The sequence below is a fragment of the Onychostruthus taczanowskii genome, unplaced genomic scaffold (assembly GCF_017590055.1).
Source record: "Onychostruthus taczanowskii isolate IOZ18803 unplaced genomic scaffold, ASM1759005v1 scaffold13, whole genome shotgun sequence".
NCBI lineage: Eukaryota > Metazoa > Chordata > Aves > Passeriformes > Passeridae > Onychostruthus > Onychostruthus taczanowskii.
In genome coordinates this window covers 10981515-10999980 of record NW_024498462.1, presented here as the reverse complement: position 1 = coordinate 10999980, position 18466 = coordinate 10981515, and the positions used below count along the sequence as shown (strand labels likewise).

The 18466-nt window shown below is 46.8% G+C and overlaps 2 protein-coding genes across 3 annotated transcripts in view; both read left to right on the top strand.

The window, feature by feature from the left end:
- Positions 1-9744, top strand: part of BRWD3 (bromodomain and WD repeat domain containing 3) — a 50865-nt gene extending 41121 nt beyond the window's left edge. For both annotated transcript variants that reach the window (XM_041396331.1, XM_041396330.1), the window contains 5 exons: positions 73-225; positions 1057-1220; positions 1708-1805; positions 2257-2415; positions 3584-9744. In XM_041396331.1, the coding sequence (XP_041252265.1) occupies positions 73-225; positions 1057-1220; positions 1708-1805; positions 2257-2415; positions 3584-4368 (1359 nt within the window). In that variant the 3' untranslated portion in view covers positions 4369-9744. The remainder of the gene's footprint in view (positions 1-72; positions 226-1056; positions 1221-1707; positions 1806-2256; positions 2416-3583) is intronic.
- A 1555-nt stretch (positions 9745-11299) lies between these two features.
- On the top strand, positions 11300-12878 carry LOC121331918 (syntaxin-1B-like). The gene is made up of 2 exons (XM_041396749.1): positions 11300-11471; positions 11974-12878. Exons 1-2 carry the CDS (start codon positions 11300-11302, stop codon positions 12876-12878), a joined length of 1077 nt encoding a protein of 358 aa, XP_041252683.1.
- Positions 12879-18466: the final 5588 nt, after the last annotated feature.

Here is an 18466-nt window from a genome sequence, read left to right as displayed (position 1 = left end):
GCTGAGGTGATGTTACTGTTACTGTGATGTAGGATTTGAGAGCTTTGATTTTTCTCTTGTGTGTTCTCACAGGATTATCGAGATATTGTAGACACTCCCATGGACTTCAGCACTGTGAAAGAAACCTTGGAAGCAGGAAACTACACCAGTCCCTTGGAATTCTACAAAGATATTCGTTTAATATTCTGCAACTCTAAAGCTTACACTCCTAATAAAAAGTCTCGTGTAAGTAATACATTTTAATGCCTGTTTTTTTAACAAAGACCCTCCATGAATAAAACACATGAAATAAGGTCTGAAGAGCAAAAGCAGTGCTTGGTGTAATAAAAATAACCAAGATACACCAATTCTGTGGTTATAAACTTGCTTTGTTCTCCTTTCCCAGATGACTTCTAACATCCATTTTCATCTGGGATGATGGTCACTGTTGCAGCTGTTCCTTGCAGTATTTGTATCAGAAAACTGGTCACCAGTTGCTTTTATTTTGTCAATAATTTATCCCTGTAAACAAGGCTTGATAACTGCACATATTGTGGATGAGGCTACACAAAAGCAAGGCCTAGAAAGAGGACAGAAAGTGGTTTAAAGATTTTGACATCTGATTTACAGAAATTAGGACTGAGGACATTTTGGCTTGCTTCTCTGTAACTCTGTAAGGGTGGTGTAAGGACAGTTCATCAGGGATGTAGTGCCAAAACAAAGGTGAGGAGACGTGAAATCCAATTGTTTTTCCCTTGGTGTTCAAGTTACCTTAAGGCCTGCTTCCATGCTTCATGGGGATTGACAAAGGGGACAGTAATCCAGAAATCCAGAAAACCATTTTCCTTCAACTCTGGAAATACTCTGTACTATTACTAAGTCCTTTTAAGAAAACACTTTATTTTGCAAGAGTATACATGGCCCATGGAAGGAAATTACTTGCAAAGAGCTTCATAGTGGAACATCACTGTGAATTTTTGCTTTGTGCTACAAAGTCTGGACATCTCTGTGATGATTTTTTGGTTGATCTTCAAGTTACTCAACTCTAATAAGCCTGACCATTTTTCCTCACTGCAGATTTACAGCATGACCCTTCGACTCTCTGCCTTATTTGAGAATCACATGAAAAACATCATCTCTGAGTACAAGTCAGCAATGCAATGTCAGAAGAGGAAAAGGCCTCGGTACCGAAAACGGCTGAGGAGCAGCAGCAGTTCCCCCTCAACCAGCAGAGCATCCAGGTAAAGCAGGGATGGTGAGCCTGGCTGGCAGTGCCATCCCAGAGCACAGGGCTAGATGTGCTTTTGGGAATAACCAGCAGCAGTGCTGCTCATCTCCTGACGAGTGTGCTCTTTTGGGAGATAAAATCATGCTCAGTCTGTAGTTTCTAATTCTGTTAAGTGAAAGATGATGTGGTTACAAGTGTTCCCTCTGGAGGAAATGAAAAATCAGCTGTCTCTTTACCTTCTAGATGTTGAAAGAAGTGTTTTGTAACACTTCCCTACCTTCATCTGATATGTGTTATCTAAGTAAAGTGTTGGTTTTAAAAGGGGGAATAAAACCTTGTCCCTGCAAACTCCTGTACCTTTAGCAAACAGCACCGTGGTGTAAGTATTTTTAGTGTTATCACACCTGGGAAAAAGAGATCACTTTGCAGGAGAAATCAGTGTTGTATTTCAGTCTTTGGTGATAACAGATTACTCTCTTTGGGGTATTCTATGTTTGCAGCCCAAAAGGGAAACAGAAGCAAGTGAAGATTCAACCTAAACCCAACCAAAATACCTCACTGCCCCTGACCAGGACTAACTCTTCAGTCTCATCTCATGGTGAGGAGAAACCCAGCCTTTCTCTTACAGCAGCTTGTCTGTGCAGGTTGAGTCTTGACCTCATGAGACACGTGCAAAACCTACCTGTTGAGGGAGAAAGGTCCTGAAATGTGTTCTCTGTAGGTTGTTTTGGCCGAGTTTGGCTGTTGGGAAGTTCTGGGGAAGGATCAGGGAATCCACGTTGGGAACGTGGGTCTGGCCATGATAAGAATTTTTCCGGTGACAAAAGCCCAGACTTCCTGTGTGTGGGCCTCTCTCCTACAGCAGTGAAGGATAATTAATTAAATTATTCCTGCTTGGGATTACACTCGGGAGGAATCTGTTTTTCCAAGGCTGCAGAGCAGCTTGGTGAGATTACCCTGACTTGGGCTGTTGACAGAACTTCCCCAGACACAGCACTGTAAACAGAGCATAAAAATCACCCTGGCCCCTTGTGGTGTCCTGTCTGAAGTTTCAGATACAGCAGAAGAACCTCTGGGTTCAGCCACTGGTGAAGAGCTGGAGGGTCAACCATCTTCATCAGGCTCAAATGCACAGAGCCGGAGTGGAAATGCCATAGACCCAGGGAAAAGCAGACCAGTCAGGAGCAAATCTACACCAGTGAAACAAGGTGAGAAATAATTCTGTGCTTTGACTGACTGGTTTCACTAGAGATGAAAGATCTTGCTTCTGTCTGATGTTTATTGCCTCAGTGTAGCATTGTTTATATTCCTAAACCATACCAAAAAATGGAATTTACTTTGCTCCTTTACTCTCTGGTGTCTTGTCTGAGCTGTGGAACGCAGATGATTCCATGTGCACTTTAGTGAAGTCCTTTAAAATCTTTCCAGATGGAAAACTTGATTGCTCTTAAACTCCTACAATTCCTTCAGGAATTACAGAAAGCAAACAAACCAAGAGAATCCCCACCCCAAAACATTTGCCTTTTATTAATCAAGCTGAAACCAAAGATGAAAAAAATTTAGAAAAAAAATTTAAATATTTTTCTTACATGCAAAACAAAGTAGTTGTGATTAGAAGGGAAACAGTTCAGGTGTAGTAATCTTGGGGATGAGTTACTCAGAGTTTCCACCAAGGTGGGCATTTCCTGAACCCTGGAGCCTTTCCCAAGTCCACACTCCTGTGCTGTAGCAGTGCTGGATGCTGCAGGTGAGCTTTTCCTGTCCTGTCTTAAAGAAGATATTTGATGTTCATTGTCAGATTCATAACCCTGAAAACATGGAGGATTTTGGGTCCCAAGCCAGCAAGATACTTTATTGAATTTTCATTTAAGGTGTCAGCAATCCCTGTGAGCTTTCTTGTGTCATTGACTTTCTTGAGTTATGCTTTCCATTAATATTCCCTGGACTAAGCCTTTTGAGAACATGCATTTGATAAGGGATAAATGCCACTTGTGTATATATAGTTTTGAAATGCATTTTAGAGTTTTACTGCCTTGGCACCCCAGGTAGGATTCACCTGACTGAGTTTTAGATGTTTGTGTCCGACCTGGTCACTCCAGGCTCCTTTTTTTGCCTGGATCTTCGCTGAACTCTTGCTCAGGAGAGTTTGCAGTCATTGTTTCCAGATAAAAACTGTGTTTACTTTGGTAGATTTTCCTCTTAAAGCACCGGCTTGTGTCCACAGCACGTAAAGGGTGAGTAATTCCCAGCGGATTATCCCTGAGCACACCTCAGAGACAGCTGAAGAGAATCCCAAAGGCAACTGCAGCAAATCCCACTTTTGTGTCCTGTTTGGCTGTGGCGTGATGCTGATGGGGTTATTTTGTGTTTGCTTAGATCACTCTCCTGACGGGCCACTCACCAATGGGGATGGCAGAGAACCCCGGGCGGGAGTCAAGAGGAAGCTGCTGAGCGCCTCAGAAGAGGATGAGCACCTGGAGGAGGCAGAGGAGGAGGAAAAGAAGAGAGAATTAAAGGAAAAGTCTGGTTTGTCTTCATCAGAAAGTGGGGAATCGGGATCCAGCTCCAGCTCTGAAAGCAGAAGTGGCTCTGATTCCGACTCGGAATCAACCTCCAGAACAGACCAGGATTACATCGACGGCGACCACGACTACAGCAAAGTTGTGCAATCCAAAAAACCCAAACGGAAAATCAAACGGAAACTCACTGGGGGCAAACGGAATTGGCAGGGCCGAGGGACAGGGAGGAGGGGCAGATGGGGCAGGTGGGGCAGGTGGAGCAGAGGGGGAAGAGGGGGCAGAGGTGGAAGAGGCTGCGGCAGAGGAAGAGGCGGCGGCCGGGGAGGAAGGAGAGGCCGAGGAGGCCGAGGGGCCTCACGAGGAGCCACCAGAGCAAAACGCGCCCGGCTCGCCGACGATGAGTTTGAAAACCTCTTTGGGGGACAGTTTGGGGAGAACGTGTTTGGAGGGAGATTCAGCCGACCTCCTCGGATCAAAACCAGGAACGAGGGCAGGAGAACTGTCCTGTACAACGACGACTCCGACAATGACAATTTTGTGCACACCGAGGATCCTTTGAACCTTGGTACTTCCAGGTCAGGCAGGGTGCGGAAAATGACAGAAAAAGCCAGGGTCAGCCATCTCATGGGATGGAATTATTGACAGATGGAAAACTTTGGAACAATTTTAAAAGAACTTCAATGGCCTTCTACTGCAGGGATTTTACCAGAAATTCTACCAAGCAAGTTGTGCGGGGACTCCACTCACGTTTCACAGTGGTGCTTTTCCATCCTGTCAGTTTGTGTTTGTTTTAAAGCTTCAGATCTCCACACTTCATTGGTCAAAACAAGCCTTAGTCATTAGGCCTTAAATTACAGAAATTCTTCCCCACACACTACGAGTTCATCACATCACAGAGGCTTCCAGCTTCTCAGTAAGAACATGACATTTTCGAGTCACGCTTATGACTTCTCTCCCTCGTTTTGTTTTTGTATTATAGAAATAGCACCTTCTTACAGAGTTTTTATGTGGTTTCTGCCATAAATCCTTAGACACAGTAATAATTATAACTTTTGCACAATACACCAATCCTAAAGGCAGCTATAAAATGTTTACAGTTTCTATATTGTAAGAAGGATCTGGATTATTTTAATCTTCCCAGGCCAAACGTTGATGGAATTGTGCCGAACTGAAGTATGTTCATACTACAGTTTTGGGGGTCCTGATGTGCTTTCTATCGGTTCTTTATCCATGTAAAAACAGTGACAAAGGGTTGGTGCCTTGTAAATATGTAGCAAACCTTTGATGTGGTGTGTCCTATGTGTGCATTAACTTTATTAAAAAGAGAATACTTGAGAAGTATGAATATCTAGACAAAAGGTGCCAAATGCAAAAGTTACTTGCATCTATTTTCTTTTTGTCCTCTCATATTTTTATAGTATTAATCGAGATTGTGCAGCTAAAGGGGTGACTTCAACATTTGAAAGGTTCCTCCTCTTCAAAGCATGATTTTTAATAGTAGCTCAGCTACCTCTTATTTACAACTACTGGAAACTGAAAAGAAAATAGATGCTGTTATTCAGAGCGTGGTGAAGAAGAGGCGAGAAGGAGCGTAGAGGGGTGGAAGTTGTGAGTAGCTGTATCTTCCTTGTGTTGCCACCATGAAAACAATTGCAGTGGTTCTCAGAGATGTTTGGGGCAGGTGGGCATTTGCTTGTGCAGAGGGGCTGCTTGGCCCCCGTGCTCCATGGAAATGTGGTGGGCACGCTGGCCCCTCGGAGGTGCTGAGGGAGCTGTCACCCCCCCAGACTGACTCTTGTGTCTCAAGCTTCCAGAAGAGAATTCCTGTTGCACTGTGCTCTTGTTGTCCTGGGAAATGCTGACTTGAAATCCTCTGGCAGTGGTAGTGCAGTTGGTGAGGAGATCCCTGCTCTGGCTCCTCGGTGACCTCGGTGGTGGTGTGGGCTGAGCTGGAGGTGAGCAGCCTCTTCCTTCCTTCCTGGGCTCTCCTGGAATAGATGTGGGATTCCAGTTTCCTCCCCTTGTCTGACAGTTCAGAGCCAGGTTACAGAGAGAACAAGTCAGAACAGATTACAAAGTTCCAGTGGAGTTTTTCAAGGTTTTTAGGTTTTTTTTAAGCTTTCATCCAATATCCTGAAGTTCTTCTGTGCACAGCTTGGTCAATAATTCTGGAAAACCTCAGGCAGCAAAGAGTGACCCATGTATATTCTCAGATGCAGAAGGAATTTAATTTTTGACTTTCTATATTAAGCACTAGCTATTTTATCTTGCTTTCCAAAAAAAAATCCTAGTTAGATGCAAAAATGACTTGAAAATAAAAGAAGCAGAGGTTTAGTTTTGTGATGGAGGAGAGTATATCCTAAATTGCTCATTAATATGAGTTTATGGTACAGTACAAAACCCACACTTTTAATTTTGTAAGAAATGTTTGGAATCAGCTGTAATCCATTGCTAGACTTGATTTGGTTTTTGATGGGGGGGGTGGGGAAAAAACCAAATGCAGAGGCTCTCCTAGTTCTGTGTTGGGCTTTAAAGTATAAACACCTGTCCTATCATCTCTCTCATATATCTGTATATATACACGCATTTATATTTATAAGAAATGTATTATTTGTTTGACTGATTGGTCTTTTTACATGTGGTAACCAGGAATAGCATGTATGCATCAGTCCATAGTTGGAATCATATCCCTTAGATCAGTCCTGTGAGCTAATATAAACACTATGGGTTCTATCCTAAAGCCTGAAAAGCTTGAAATGCAAAAGAAATGCTTTTTCCCTCTATTTCTGACTGGCTGAAAATCCACTTATTCCTTATTTATTTTGTGTAGGGGTCGGGGAGAGAGAAACCACAGGGATTCCAGAGAAATCATTTTATAAGTTGGTGTATTTTAGCAGCAATTAGAGTAAGATTAAATATGTTCTTAACTGTATCTTTTCTCTGTACTGTGAAGATACCAGTGAAGCATCACTTTGCTGTGGCGTAAGTATTACTGTGTCCCATGAGCTAGAGCAGGGGGTGCTGGGACAGCAGAATTTAGTGTAAAAATTGATAAAAAAAGCTTTTTTTTTTTTTTTTGTGCATGAGAACCTTTTATAAGCATGACAAATGACTTGGGTTTAGAGCTGTTCTTTTTGCTTGGATTTGTGTCTGGATTCTTTCTCTGAGTTGGGCAGTTGATTTCTCATAGTTCTGTGGAATAATTACACGTTTGTAGGAACTTGGATGATCTCAAATACCAAATCCTATCAGGAGCCACTTATGGGTGTGGTAAACTTAAGATGAGCCCACAGGTGCAGCAGAAGCAGGATTTATAGTGATTTAAACCAAGCACAAGCTGAGCTCCAGGCAGCTGCAGAGTCAGGAATGTGCTGTCTTTCCTTGAACTCTTAAGAAAAATCTCCAGACTCTGCCTGAGGAATGGGATTTAAAGTCTGATTGTGAATGGGGTTCCTGAGGGTGAGCAAGCAGGCCAGGGGCTCCTCAGTTCCTGCAGATGTTTGGGCATTGGTGCCTCTGTTCCCTTGAGTTGTCCCACTGGCAGATACCAATCCTGAACTGCTGGGGCACCTTAGGGATACCTTGGGAAAGGCTCCAGGCCCCCACACTCCATCCTGCAGAGACAGGGCTGAAATCCTGGGTGTCTTTGCTGTCAGCTTCTCCCAGCCCCAATCCACTGTCCCTGCAGTGCTCCCCTTTCTCTGCAGCCTGGGGCATGGACGGCAAAGCTTGTTTGGCAGTAGTGAGGTGCTGTTGGCTTGGATATTAGGGAAATTTTTTTAATTGGAAGAGTGGTCAGGCATTGGAAGAGGCTGCCCAGGGAGCTGGCAGTCACCATCCAGGAACTGAGCACATGTGGCCTTGGTGGTTCAGTGGCCGTGATGGGATGTGGCTGAAGGTTGATGATCTTGGAGCCTTTTCCAATCCTAATAATTCCATTATTCAGCCCAAACTTCACCTGCTTTTTATTTTCTTCATCACTGTTTATTTCCCTCTTTGCCATGCCCCACCTCTGTAGTTTCCTTTTATAGGCTATTTATTTATTCTCTTGGAAACTTTGGTTATCATGATGAATTTTATTTCAGCTGCCAGGCTGTTAAGTTTAATCCAAACTTTTCTGTTGGTGCTTGAACTTGGATGGATTTGGGCAGTTTTATCCCTCCTCCCTCTTTCCATCCCTCCTTTCTCCATCAGCCAAGCAGAGGCCACACCCTAATCACAACCACCCCCACCCTGCAGACACAAAAACTACAAAAAGAATTGGGGAAAAATAATTCTTGGAGGATTTTTGGTTGCTTCAAATTCGGCGTCCTGTTTACATAGTTTCATTTTCCTGGAATGTTTTCCTCAATGTCCATCCCAGCTGCTCCTCCTGTGGGGAAGCAGAAGGACTGAGTGGTTCAGAGAGCATGGAAAGGAGCTGGCACCAGGGGTGTGGCAGAGAGTTTTTAATTCATTTTAAAAATTAAAATATTTGGAGGCTCACTTGACTCCCAAAAACAAGATGACTCTTGCAAAGCATTTGGTTCTATCAGGATTGTCTCTGTGCTCCAAATCACAGAATATTAACATGAGAAAATAATTTTAAATCAGTAATTTTTGATAAAAACTTGATCCATTCCATCTTTGAGTGGTGAACACCAGGGAAAAGTGAACAGCTGTAGGTTTGAGGATGTTGTGTCCTGATATCTGGAGTGTCCTCTCATGGATTTCATGGGTTAAAAACGTCTTTGTGTGTTTACATGTCTTAATTTTATCTTTTTATTTAAAAAACATCCTGCAGTTTTATAAAATACTGATGATTTTCTGAAGGAGCAGTTAACCCTCCAAGGCTAACTCTATATTTAATAGGTAGGGAGCTGTTTTGTGTTCTTACAATGTGTATTATAGCAAATCCCTGCGCATGAGCGACAGAGACTTCTCAACTCTTCAATATATCCAAGGTTTACAAATGGTAAAAATACTCCTATATGTACAGTAAGTAACAGCCTGCAAAATTTAGTCTAAAAACTCGTCTTTTTTTAGTCTTAGAAATGCAAAGACCTGTTGGAAACTTGTATATTTTTACTACGTCCTGTTCGGCCCACAGCGACTCACACAACTGTGCTATGAATCCCTGAAAAATTGAGATTTCCAGTGGGAATTGCTGTCACAGCCTTAACTCTAGTGTTCTAAAAATGGTGCTGAAATACATTTTTGTGTGTGGATGTGGGTACCTGATCCGAGTCTGTGAGACTTCCAAGGCAAACCAAGCACTTGGAGTTACTACTCCTGGTAGTAACCGCAGCCACGCTGGGGAGCTGGCAAATGTGTAAATAGTTGGGAAATAATTCCACCAGTGGGAAATTAGGAGCAGTTCCTTGGTTTGGGGCTTTTCACTGGCGAGCACTGCGGATCTTCCTGGGTTTTGGGTCTGTGAGGAGCTGTTTGGGGGGGTGGGGGGTGAAATCCTGCCGGAATATTTGCAGGTAAAATCCAAATCCACCGTTTCTCTTCCTAAAATTCTTCCTCAGAGAGTGGTGGCTGCTTGGGTGTGTTCAGAACTCAGCGTCTGAGGATTATTTTTCTGTAGAAATATTAATTCAGGCTCTTCATTCCTCCATGAGTCATTAGAGCAGATTTCATGTAGAAATACCACTTGATGTCAGAGCAAAATTCACATGATTTAGGCTCTCCAGGTCGTGTTCTGGATTTAAAATACTCCAAAAATGCACAAAACTATTAGAATGATGTCTACTTTCTATATTATTTTTTTTCAGGTGATATTTATGCCCATATCTTCACATCCGCTATCTCAGGTCCCTTTAATGAATACTTCAGGGATTTTGATGCCACATGTTGGCAGACCAAATGTAATATTTATATGCAATGAGCTGTTAGTTTTTTGTATTGTACAAATGTAAATTTGTAAAGATTTTTTTCTAGAGTTTTTTTGAAGTCACTGATGTAATCTAGGATGTTTCATTTTCCAGCTGTGGGATTGTCTTAATAAAAAAATAATAAAAAGAGAAACTCTTACTTTGGTTTTGCATTGCTTCCTGAGTAGTTGACACATTAAAAGGTTAAAAAAATAGGTAAAATTGAGGTTTTAATGTAAAATTAAAAAAAAAAAAAAAAGCTTTTTGATGCAACTGGCTAATTTTACAGTTTTAATTGGAAGTTTTATGAGCTGGATATAGAGACTTTATTTATAAATGGATAGAGAAGATTTTATACACTGAAGGTCTTGAGCAGGATGGGATGGAGACCCTCAACCCAGTCACCATCTGATCTGGCTCCAAAATCCCATTTTTCTGGGAAAAAAAAGGGTAGAAGCAGCTAATGATTTCTTGGAAAAAAAGGGAAGAATGCCTAAAAGTGCTGTGAAATGGCTAAAAATGCCATGAAAGGGGAGGAGGAGGAGGCTCTGGGCGAGGTCCCTCGGCCACTGTGGGACAGGGGTGGGTTCAGGGGGTGATGGCTCCAGGGGAAGGTTGTGCCTGTTACCTAAGGGATATTTCATGGGAAACAAGGAATTGTTCCTCTGCTCTTGCCCTTGTTAAATAGCAGTGATAACATTGTTTAAACAGGGATTTTGGCGGTGGATGGGGCTGGGTTTCTGTAGAGCTGCCGGGGGGGGGGGCTTGGTGCTCGGCCAGGGGCAGGTGCTGACAATAAATACATGGAATAAACTCAGCAGGAATTTCTTCCTGGAAAGGGTGGCCAGGCATTGGAAAAGGCTGCTCGGGGAGGTGGTGGAATTCTCACCTGTGGTGTCCAAGGAAGGATGGAGGTGGCACTCAGTGCTCTGGGTTGGGGACAAGGTGGGCAGCGGGCACAGGTTGGACTTGGTGGTCTGGAAGGCCTTTTCCAGCATTAATGGTTCTGGGATTCTGTCAGTCTATTTTGACTTTTCCCCTCATTAATCTGCTGACTTATTTGACATTTCACTTTATTGCACTGATTCCAGTGGCATTTCCTCTCCAATGGGAATGAATATCTCCATTTCAACACAACACTCATCCTCCAAACCCCAGGGACAAAAGGGCTTTTTATTCTTTTTTTTTTTTTTCTTTATTTTTTTTTTTTTCTTGATGGTTACAAAGAACAAAATTAAACTTGTTTTGCAGAGATGCTGGAGCCCCCCTTTATGTACATCCATCAGATGGCATTGGAGGGAAGGAATTCCACTCCCTTCAGAGCTGCTTGATCTTTGCTAAACCTCCCTTGGCAGTCCTTCTGTCGAGATTATATTGATTTGATATTATATTGATATTATATCATAGCTGTTGTATACTTTATATCACGATGTTAAGATCAGATGGGATAATGCACATTATAAAATACATTATATAAAATACCAGAGAGATAGAGAACAACTGTTTCTCCCATGCACTTTGGTAATGTGTTTGTAGAAGTCCCTTTTTAAAGGTATTTTTTATAGATGTCTTAGCATTCAGCTGTGATTTTTATGCATTTCAGCAGCGAGTGGACTCAACACTGCCTTGCAGTGATGTGCGGGACAGCTGGGTCATCCCAACGCTCATTTCCAGCCCGGAGAACCCCAGGAGCACCTTTTTGAATTCACCCCACGATGGTTCAGGCGTGCAGGGCGCTGCCGGTGACACCGCGGGCACCGTGTGGCCCCGAAGCCTCCCCGAGAGCAGGGAGAGCTTTGCCAAGCTTTGCCTCCATCCCACCTGCCCAGTTCAACAGGAACGGCGCGGTCCGAGTTCGGGAGCGTTTGGACAGCGCCTCGGGCCAGGGTGGGATTTTGGGGGATGCTGCTGTGCAGGGCCAGGAGCTGAGCTCCGTGATCCCCGCGGGTCCCTGCCAGCCTGGCAGAGCCAGTGACTCTGTGTCGTTTGTCACATCCAGCAGCTGGGTTTGGGCACACTGTGAGGCCGCTGGCAATTTGGAGCCGTTTGGAAGGCCGAGGGTGCCGGCTGGGCCAGCGCCTCCATGCCCCGTCTGACAAGACTTCGGGTGTCCTTGTTTCTGGGTGAATAAAAGCGTCTTTGTGCCGAGCCTCGGCGGATCAGGTGAGGAGCCGGAGCCCGTCCCGTGACGCAGGTGCGGGCGGTGCTGGCAGCGCTCCCGGCCCGGGCCTTTCTCCCGCTCTGCCCGGGCCGAGCCCTTCCCTCCGCCGGCGGTGGCCGGCCCGGGGCTGACGCAGGACCTGCCCTCCTCCATCAATATTTGCTCTGGTGCCAGCAGGGAAGGCTCGCAGCGCTCCCGCAGGAGCTCCAGCCTCACACGTCCCCGCAGACGGTGCCGGAGCCCCGCAGAGCATGAGGGACCGGCTGGCGGAGCTGCAGCAGCGAGTGGCGGCCGAGGGGGACCCGCACGACGACTCCCTGCGCTTCGACAACCCCGCGTTCGTCGGGGACGACGCCAGCCCCGTGGGCCGGGCGCTGCGGGAGGCGGCCGAGCTGTGGCGGGCGCTGGAGCGGCTGGAGCAGCTCTCGGAGAGCATCGACAGGACGCAGCAGTCGGTGCTGTGCTGCACCTCGGAGGAGAGCATCGCCCGCGAGAAGAGCGGCCTCGGAGCGGCCCGGGCCGCCTTCGCCCGCCAGGCCGCGGCCCTGCAGCCCCGGCTGGGAGCGCTGCCGGCGGCCCCGCTCGGGGGCTCGGGGCGAGCGGGGCCCCGCGTCCGCCAGACCCAGCTGTGGCTGCTGCTGCGCCGCTACGGCGCCGTCCTCGCCCGCCACTACGCCCGGGAGAGCCGCTACCGGCACCGGCTGAAGGAGCAGATCCAGAGGCAGGCGGAGCTGGCGGGCATCAACCTGGGCGCCCAGGACGTGGATCTGCTGGCCGAGAGCCCCCAGGGGCCTCGCATCGTCGGCCGCGACCTGGAGGAGCTGAAGGCCAAGCATCACCTGGGCCTGGCCCAGGCGCGGCAGCGGCAGCTGCTGGAGCTGGAGGCGCAGATGCTGGAGCTGCGCGGGCTGTTCGTGCAGCTGGAGGGGCTGCTGGCCCAGCAGCACGGCGCTGCCGACAGCGTGGAGCAGCACGTCCTGCGCACCCTGGACTACGCGGCGCAGACCGGCGGCGGCGTGAAGAGAGCCGCCAAATACCAGCGGCCGTCGCGGCGCTCGGCCCTGCTGAGGGCGGCTCTCGGCCTCTGCTCCTGCTGCCCCTGCCTGCCCTGCCCCGGCCGCGGCCTGCGATGAGCCGGGGCTGCGGGGGCATTGCAGCAGCGCTCGGGGATTCACCCCGCGCCGGGCGAGAAACGGTGTCTGGTGGGAGGGAGAATGTCCTGTGCTCCCGGAACAGCGGGGCAGGAGACGTGGACACCTTGCATGATGGTGCAAGGACCATGTGTAGCTTGTAAAGTGGTGTAAGGGCCATGCACGCCTTCCTTGATGGCACAGAGACCACGCACGACTTGCTCAGGGATGCAGGGTCCATGCACACCTCACATGGCAGCATGGGGATCACACACAGCTTCCCTGAGGGCACAGGGACCGTGCACACCACTTCTTAGGGCACAGGGACCATGCACATCACTCCTGATGGCACAGGGACCGTGCACACCACTCCTGATGGCACAGGGAGTGTGCACACCACTCCTGATGGCACAGGGACCATGCACACCATTCCTGATGGCACGGGGACCGTGCACATCACTCCTTAGGGCACAGGGACTGTGCACACCACTCCTTAGGGCACAGGGACCGTGCACACCACTCCTGATGGCACAGGCACCATGCACAGCATTCCTGATGGCACAGGGACCGTGCACACCACTCCTGATGGCACAGGGACCTTGCACATCACTCCTTAGGGCACAGGGACTGTGCACACCACTCCTTAGGGCACAGGGACCGTGCACATCACTCCTGATGGCACAAGGACCGTGCTCACCACTCCTGATGGCACAGGGACCATGCACACCACTCCTGATGGCACAGGGAGTGTGCACACCACTCCTGATGGCACAGGGACCGTGCACACCACTCCTGATGGCACAGGGAGTGTGCACACCACTCCTTAGGGCACAGGAACCATGCACATCACTCCTTAGGGCACAGGGACCATGCACACCATTCCTGATGGCACAGGGACCATGCACACCACTCCTTAGGGCTCAGGGACCGTGCACACCTTGGATGGCAGCACAGGGACTGGTTGCACCTTGTACAGTGATGGAATAACCATTCACACCTCACCTGGAAGCACGAGGACCAGGAACCTCTTGCATGGTGCACAAGGACTGCCAGCACCTTTCCTGTTGGCACAGGGACCCTGCACACCTTGTGTGGAGCACAGGGACCCGGCACACCTTGTGCATTTATGTAAGGACAATGCACACCTTATATAATAATGTAAAGATCGTGCACACCTTGCTCAATTGCACAAGGATCTTGCAAATCTTGATGGCTTCATAGGGACCATGCACCTCCATTGCAGCACCCAGCCAAGAAAAGCACTTTTAACACTCCAAAACCTGACTTCAGAACTGTCACATTTTTGATTTTGTTATTATTTCAAGGAGAGAGGGCAAAAAGCCTGTTGAGGTTTTTGGCAGGTCTGTGGTTACATGTGAAGGGACTCAATGGCTTGGTGCCCCCAAGGAGCAGCATGAAGGTTCCTCCACCACACCCCAATCCTGATTCTTCTAACTTCCTCCAGTTTCTGCTTCCTTGGGGTTATTTGGTGCATTCCTGTTGCATTTTGGTCATTGCTGGTTTGTTAGGCAGTGGGTCACCTTTGGGCTGGGTGCTCCTATGGCTTATCCCATGCTCTGACACCAGGAGAGGATTTGCATAGTTGTTCTGGGAATCTGCAGGTTTTTACTTCATCCTGCGCATTGCCAAGCTGGCCAATATTCCACACATGCTGGAAATGCTGAAAACTTTGAGTGGCCCTTTTATTTGGCCCCCATATCACCACCTGAATTTCCCAAAACCTCTCAAATTAAAGCCTGAGGCCTGGTTAAGTTTTTGGGGACCCTTTGTGGAAGGTCCCTCTGTGTTCTTGCAGTTCCTGGCAGCTCATCCCAGTGCTCTCAGCCACCCTTACATTTATTTTCATCTTCTGGCTGAGCTTTAATAAAACAATTTCTCAATAACCTCTTGAGTGTGGAGAGTTATTTCTTTGCAGCAGGGAGCCCAAAGCTAAGGAAGAGCAGAAATTGAATGACTTCTCAGTGTGTTGATTGAGTTAAATTCTTAGGAATGCAGAAAACTTAATTTTCAGGCTGATAAATTCATATTTTCTGTTGACCTGGAAGATCCCCACATCAGGAATGTACATGCCTATGAGAGCTCTGGGAGCCAAGTTGAGTGGTTTCTGTTCCTGCCCTCTTCTTCCTTCTTTATTTTCCATTTGTGAGGTCTAAATGAATATTCCTTTTTCATTCAAATTTTCATGAATGGAAGTTCACCTTTATTTAATTTTCATTTAAAAAAAACCCAAACCCACGACTTCCAGACCATTGGAAACACCCCATGCATCCCACATCCAACCCCACATTCACTGTGTGGCTGCAAGAGCCGTCTCCTGGGAAGAACTGAGGTTATTTACAGCCTCCCAGGACACAAAGAGAAGGGAAATAAACCTGCTGAGGTTGGGAGGTGGCAAATCTAAGCTCAATAAAACATATTTAACCTCCTTTCATGCCCCACTGTCACAGCTCCATGCAAACAACCTCCCTGGAGCCCTCTCGGGTGGCTGGGCAGCGTCTGGCCCGACTGGTTTTGCTGCTCAGGAGATCATTATCCATAAAACTCAGGGAAAAGCAGCAGAGCCTTCAGCCAGGACGTGTTCCCTGAGGATTTCATGGAGCACAGCTCCCCTGGAGCCCAGCACAGAGGGGATGGTCCTGTGCTCGTGGGGCTTCAGCAGCCAGGAGGTCTCCTGAGTGTGTGATCAGCAGGAGAATAACCCTGATTGTGTTCAGGGATCCGTGAGGAGTTAAAGGAGGAGAAAAAGAGGAGAAACTTCATGGAGTGGACCTTCCCACTTCATGGGGCTTCAGTAGTTAATGAGATTTTTTGTATTTTTTTTTTTTCTGCTGCCTGGTGGCCTTTAAATACTGGCCTCAGACAGGATCTAATTATTGCAGAGCAAAATAATTAATGATATTGTAATGTGGGCATGAACACCCAACAGGATGGGGAAGATTCCTTTCCCTTCTGACTCTGGGACTCACCTGGAACACATTTAGGAATATTCCTGGAGGTGGTGACACCAAGGTACAGAACCTGCTGTAACAATTCCAAGAATATCCACGAGAGAGCTGTTTTAATTATGTCACAAATGAGCATCAGAAATGTGAGAAGTTCACATTTAAAAGGAAAAAATAAGAGAAAGCCAAAGTTAAAAATTCAAGCCCCTCAGCTCTGTTCTGTGCTCAAACTCATGGAAGGCACCGAAAGAGGAATTTTTGGTAAAATGTATTAAAAGCAGCTGGATGAAAAGCCCAAAGCCTTTGTAACTGTGCTGGCAGCACCTGCAAAGTCTTTCTGTTGAAGAAGTGTCACTGAAAAGAAGTTTTTTTTAAGAACACAAAATGTTTTGCTGACATTTAGATAAGTAAATAATTCCAGAGCAAATTAATCACCCTGCAGAACTTGTTTTTAAGGTGAGGTGGGTTATCAGAGCTCAAGAGTTCCTGCTCAGGGACCCCGGGGGGGTTGTGAATTCCAGCTCAAACACTGAGCTTTGGTTCCTTCCATGCTGTCAGTCTTGATGTCACAACAAAAACCCACAAACACAATAATTTCTTGTAAATACAGGTTTTTAAAAACCTCCTGAATGCTGAAAAGGAACTCAGTTCCCTGAATTCTCTTGCATTTGAAGCATCTCTTTGGCCAAACCTCTGGGCATCCACTTTTATCAGCAAAATGGGGGCAGGAAGTTGAACCATGATTTCATTTTGTTGTTCTCCAGTTCCCCAGCACAAGAGGAAGGATAAATTCTTCATTCAAAATATCTAAATATTTTAATTCAGTAGGAGATATTGAATGGATTATATTTGCATTTTCTTCATTGAAAACCATTCCTCAACACTTCCAGAAATTTTTCAAAAAGGGTTTTTTTTTAGTTCTCAAATCACACTTGGTAATTTTGTTCTGAATATGCTTAGGGTCAAATCAGAAATCCATTCTGCTGTGGGGGCTACCAAGTGAATGTCTTTATTCAAAACACTTTTTACAGTTCCCTCCCCAACCCAGGAATGTGTCAGCAGTTTAAACCGACTTGATTTGTTTTCTCCCCAGTTTTTCCTGTATTTTGCAGTGAATCAACAACTCTATTCATAGAGCTCATCAAATATCTGCTGCTGCCTCTCCAAAAAGTACGGAGATCTAGCTGACAAGCCTTTCTGCAGGAGTAGGGATTTCTGCCAAGAAATTCAGGGGAGACACTGCTTGTGTTGGAAACCCATTTGTTTTAGCAACAAATTGAGTTCATTTTTGGTTTTTGCTTCAGCTGGATGTCTTTGGTGTCCCTGATCTGTGTGGGCAGCCTGGAGCAGGTCACATCTCAGTTTGAGATAATTTTTAAGGGGGTTTCACTACAGGCATGAACTAAATTGCGTTTTCCAGGGATAAAATACTACTGTTGGATTTCCCTGTCAGGGATGAAATTTTATGTCCATGTCTCTTCCTGCAGCTGACTCATACAAAATCTACCAGCAATAATTTAGGATCACAGAATCCCAGAATGGGTTGGTTTGGAAAAGGCCTTGAAGATAACCCAGCCACACCCCCTGCCATGGGCAGCGACACCTTCCACTCCCCCAGGATGCTCCAAGCCCCATCCAACCCAGCCTTGGACACTCCCAGGGATGGGGCAACCACAGCTTCTCTGGAAAACCCATTCCAGGGCCTCCCCACCCTGACAGCCAGGAATTCCTTCCCATTATCCCAACTGACCTTGCCCTCTGGCAGAGGGAAGCCATTCCCCCTTGTCCTGTCACTCTCCAGCAGCTCAGACTGGAAATTCCTGTTTCCCGGAGCCTGAAGCCCTGTTTGCACAAATCTTTTTTTTTTTTTTCCCAAGCCGAGACTCAGATTTAGGGGCTGTTCCTGGATGGGAGGGCAGAGCTGTCATGATGGGAGAGAAAGGAGAGGGATTTGTGGCAATATTTTATCCTCACCGTGTTCCCATCACGCCGTGGGAATGACAGATATGTCGCAGTCTGCCAGGATCCCACAGTGGCACTGCAGGATGAATCAAGGAGAGCATCTCGGGGATGATTTGGTGCCTAAGTGCTGTTTGCAAAGCTCCAAGTGAGATCCAGGGGGCAGCTGGATGTTGTCCCTGGCAATCTGCATTGCTGGAGCCTCAGGGATGAGTCACACCCAGGGATGGGACAGCGGTGACCTCCACGGAATGACTGCCCTGGCTTTGCCTGGAAACAGGGTCAGAGCCACCTGTGCACCCATGGTGATCAGCAAGGCTTTAAACAGCCCTAAATTCAAGCTCCGGTGCAATCCTCACTTCACAGGATGTTTTTAATCTGGTTTCACACAACATATCCACCCCTCTGGGCTCCATGACCTGGATCAACTTCTGCTTCTCTAAAAAAGGGCTTTGTTTTAATGATTTTGTCAATCCATGTGCACCACAACATCTCCACATTTGGTGAGTCTTGAGTCTTTGATAACCTTTCACTCGGAATACAACGTTTTTCAGGCTGGATTAACAAGAATTGACTGTTCAAGCCCAGCAAATGGGTCAAGGTGAACTTTGCTATATCAAATACACCTGAACGAGAGTTTTCCCTCCTGTTTTTAGTGGCACAGAGCCA

What these genes read in the sequence shown, in the direction of transcription:
- LOC121331918 (XM_041396749.1), top strand. Translation starts at nt 11,300, where the DNA reads ATGGTTCAGGCGTGCAGGGCGCTGCCGGTGACACCGCGGGCACCGTGT. An exon ending in GGACAGCGCCTCGGGCCAGG is followed by an intron (nt 11,472 to 11,973) that starts GTGGGATTTTGG and finishes ACGTCCCCGCAG; the next exon opens with ACGGTGCCGGAGCCCCGCAG.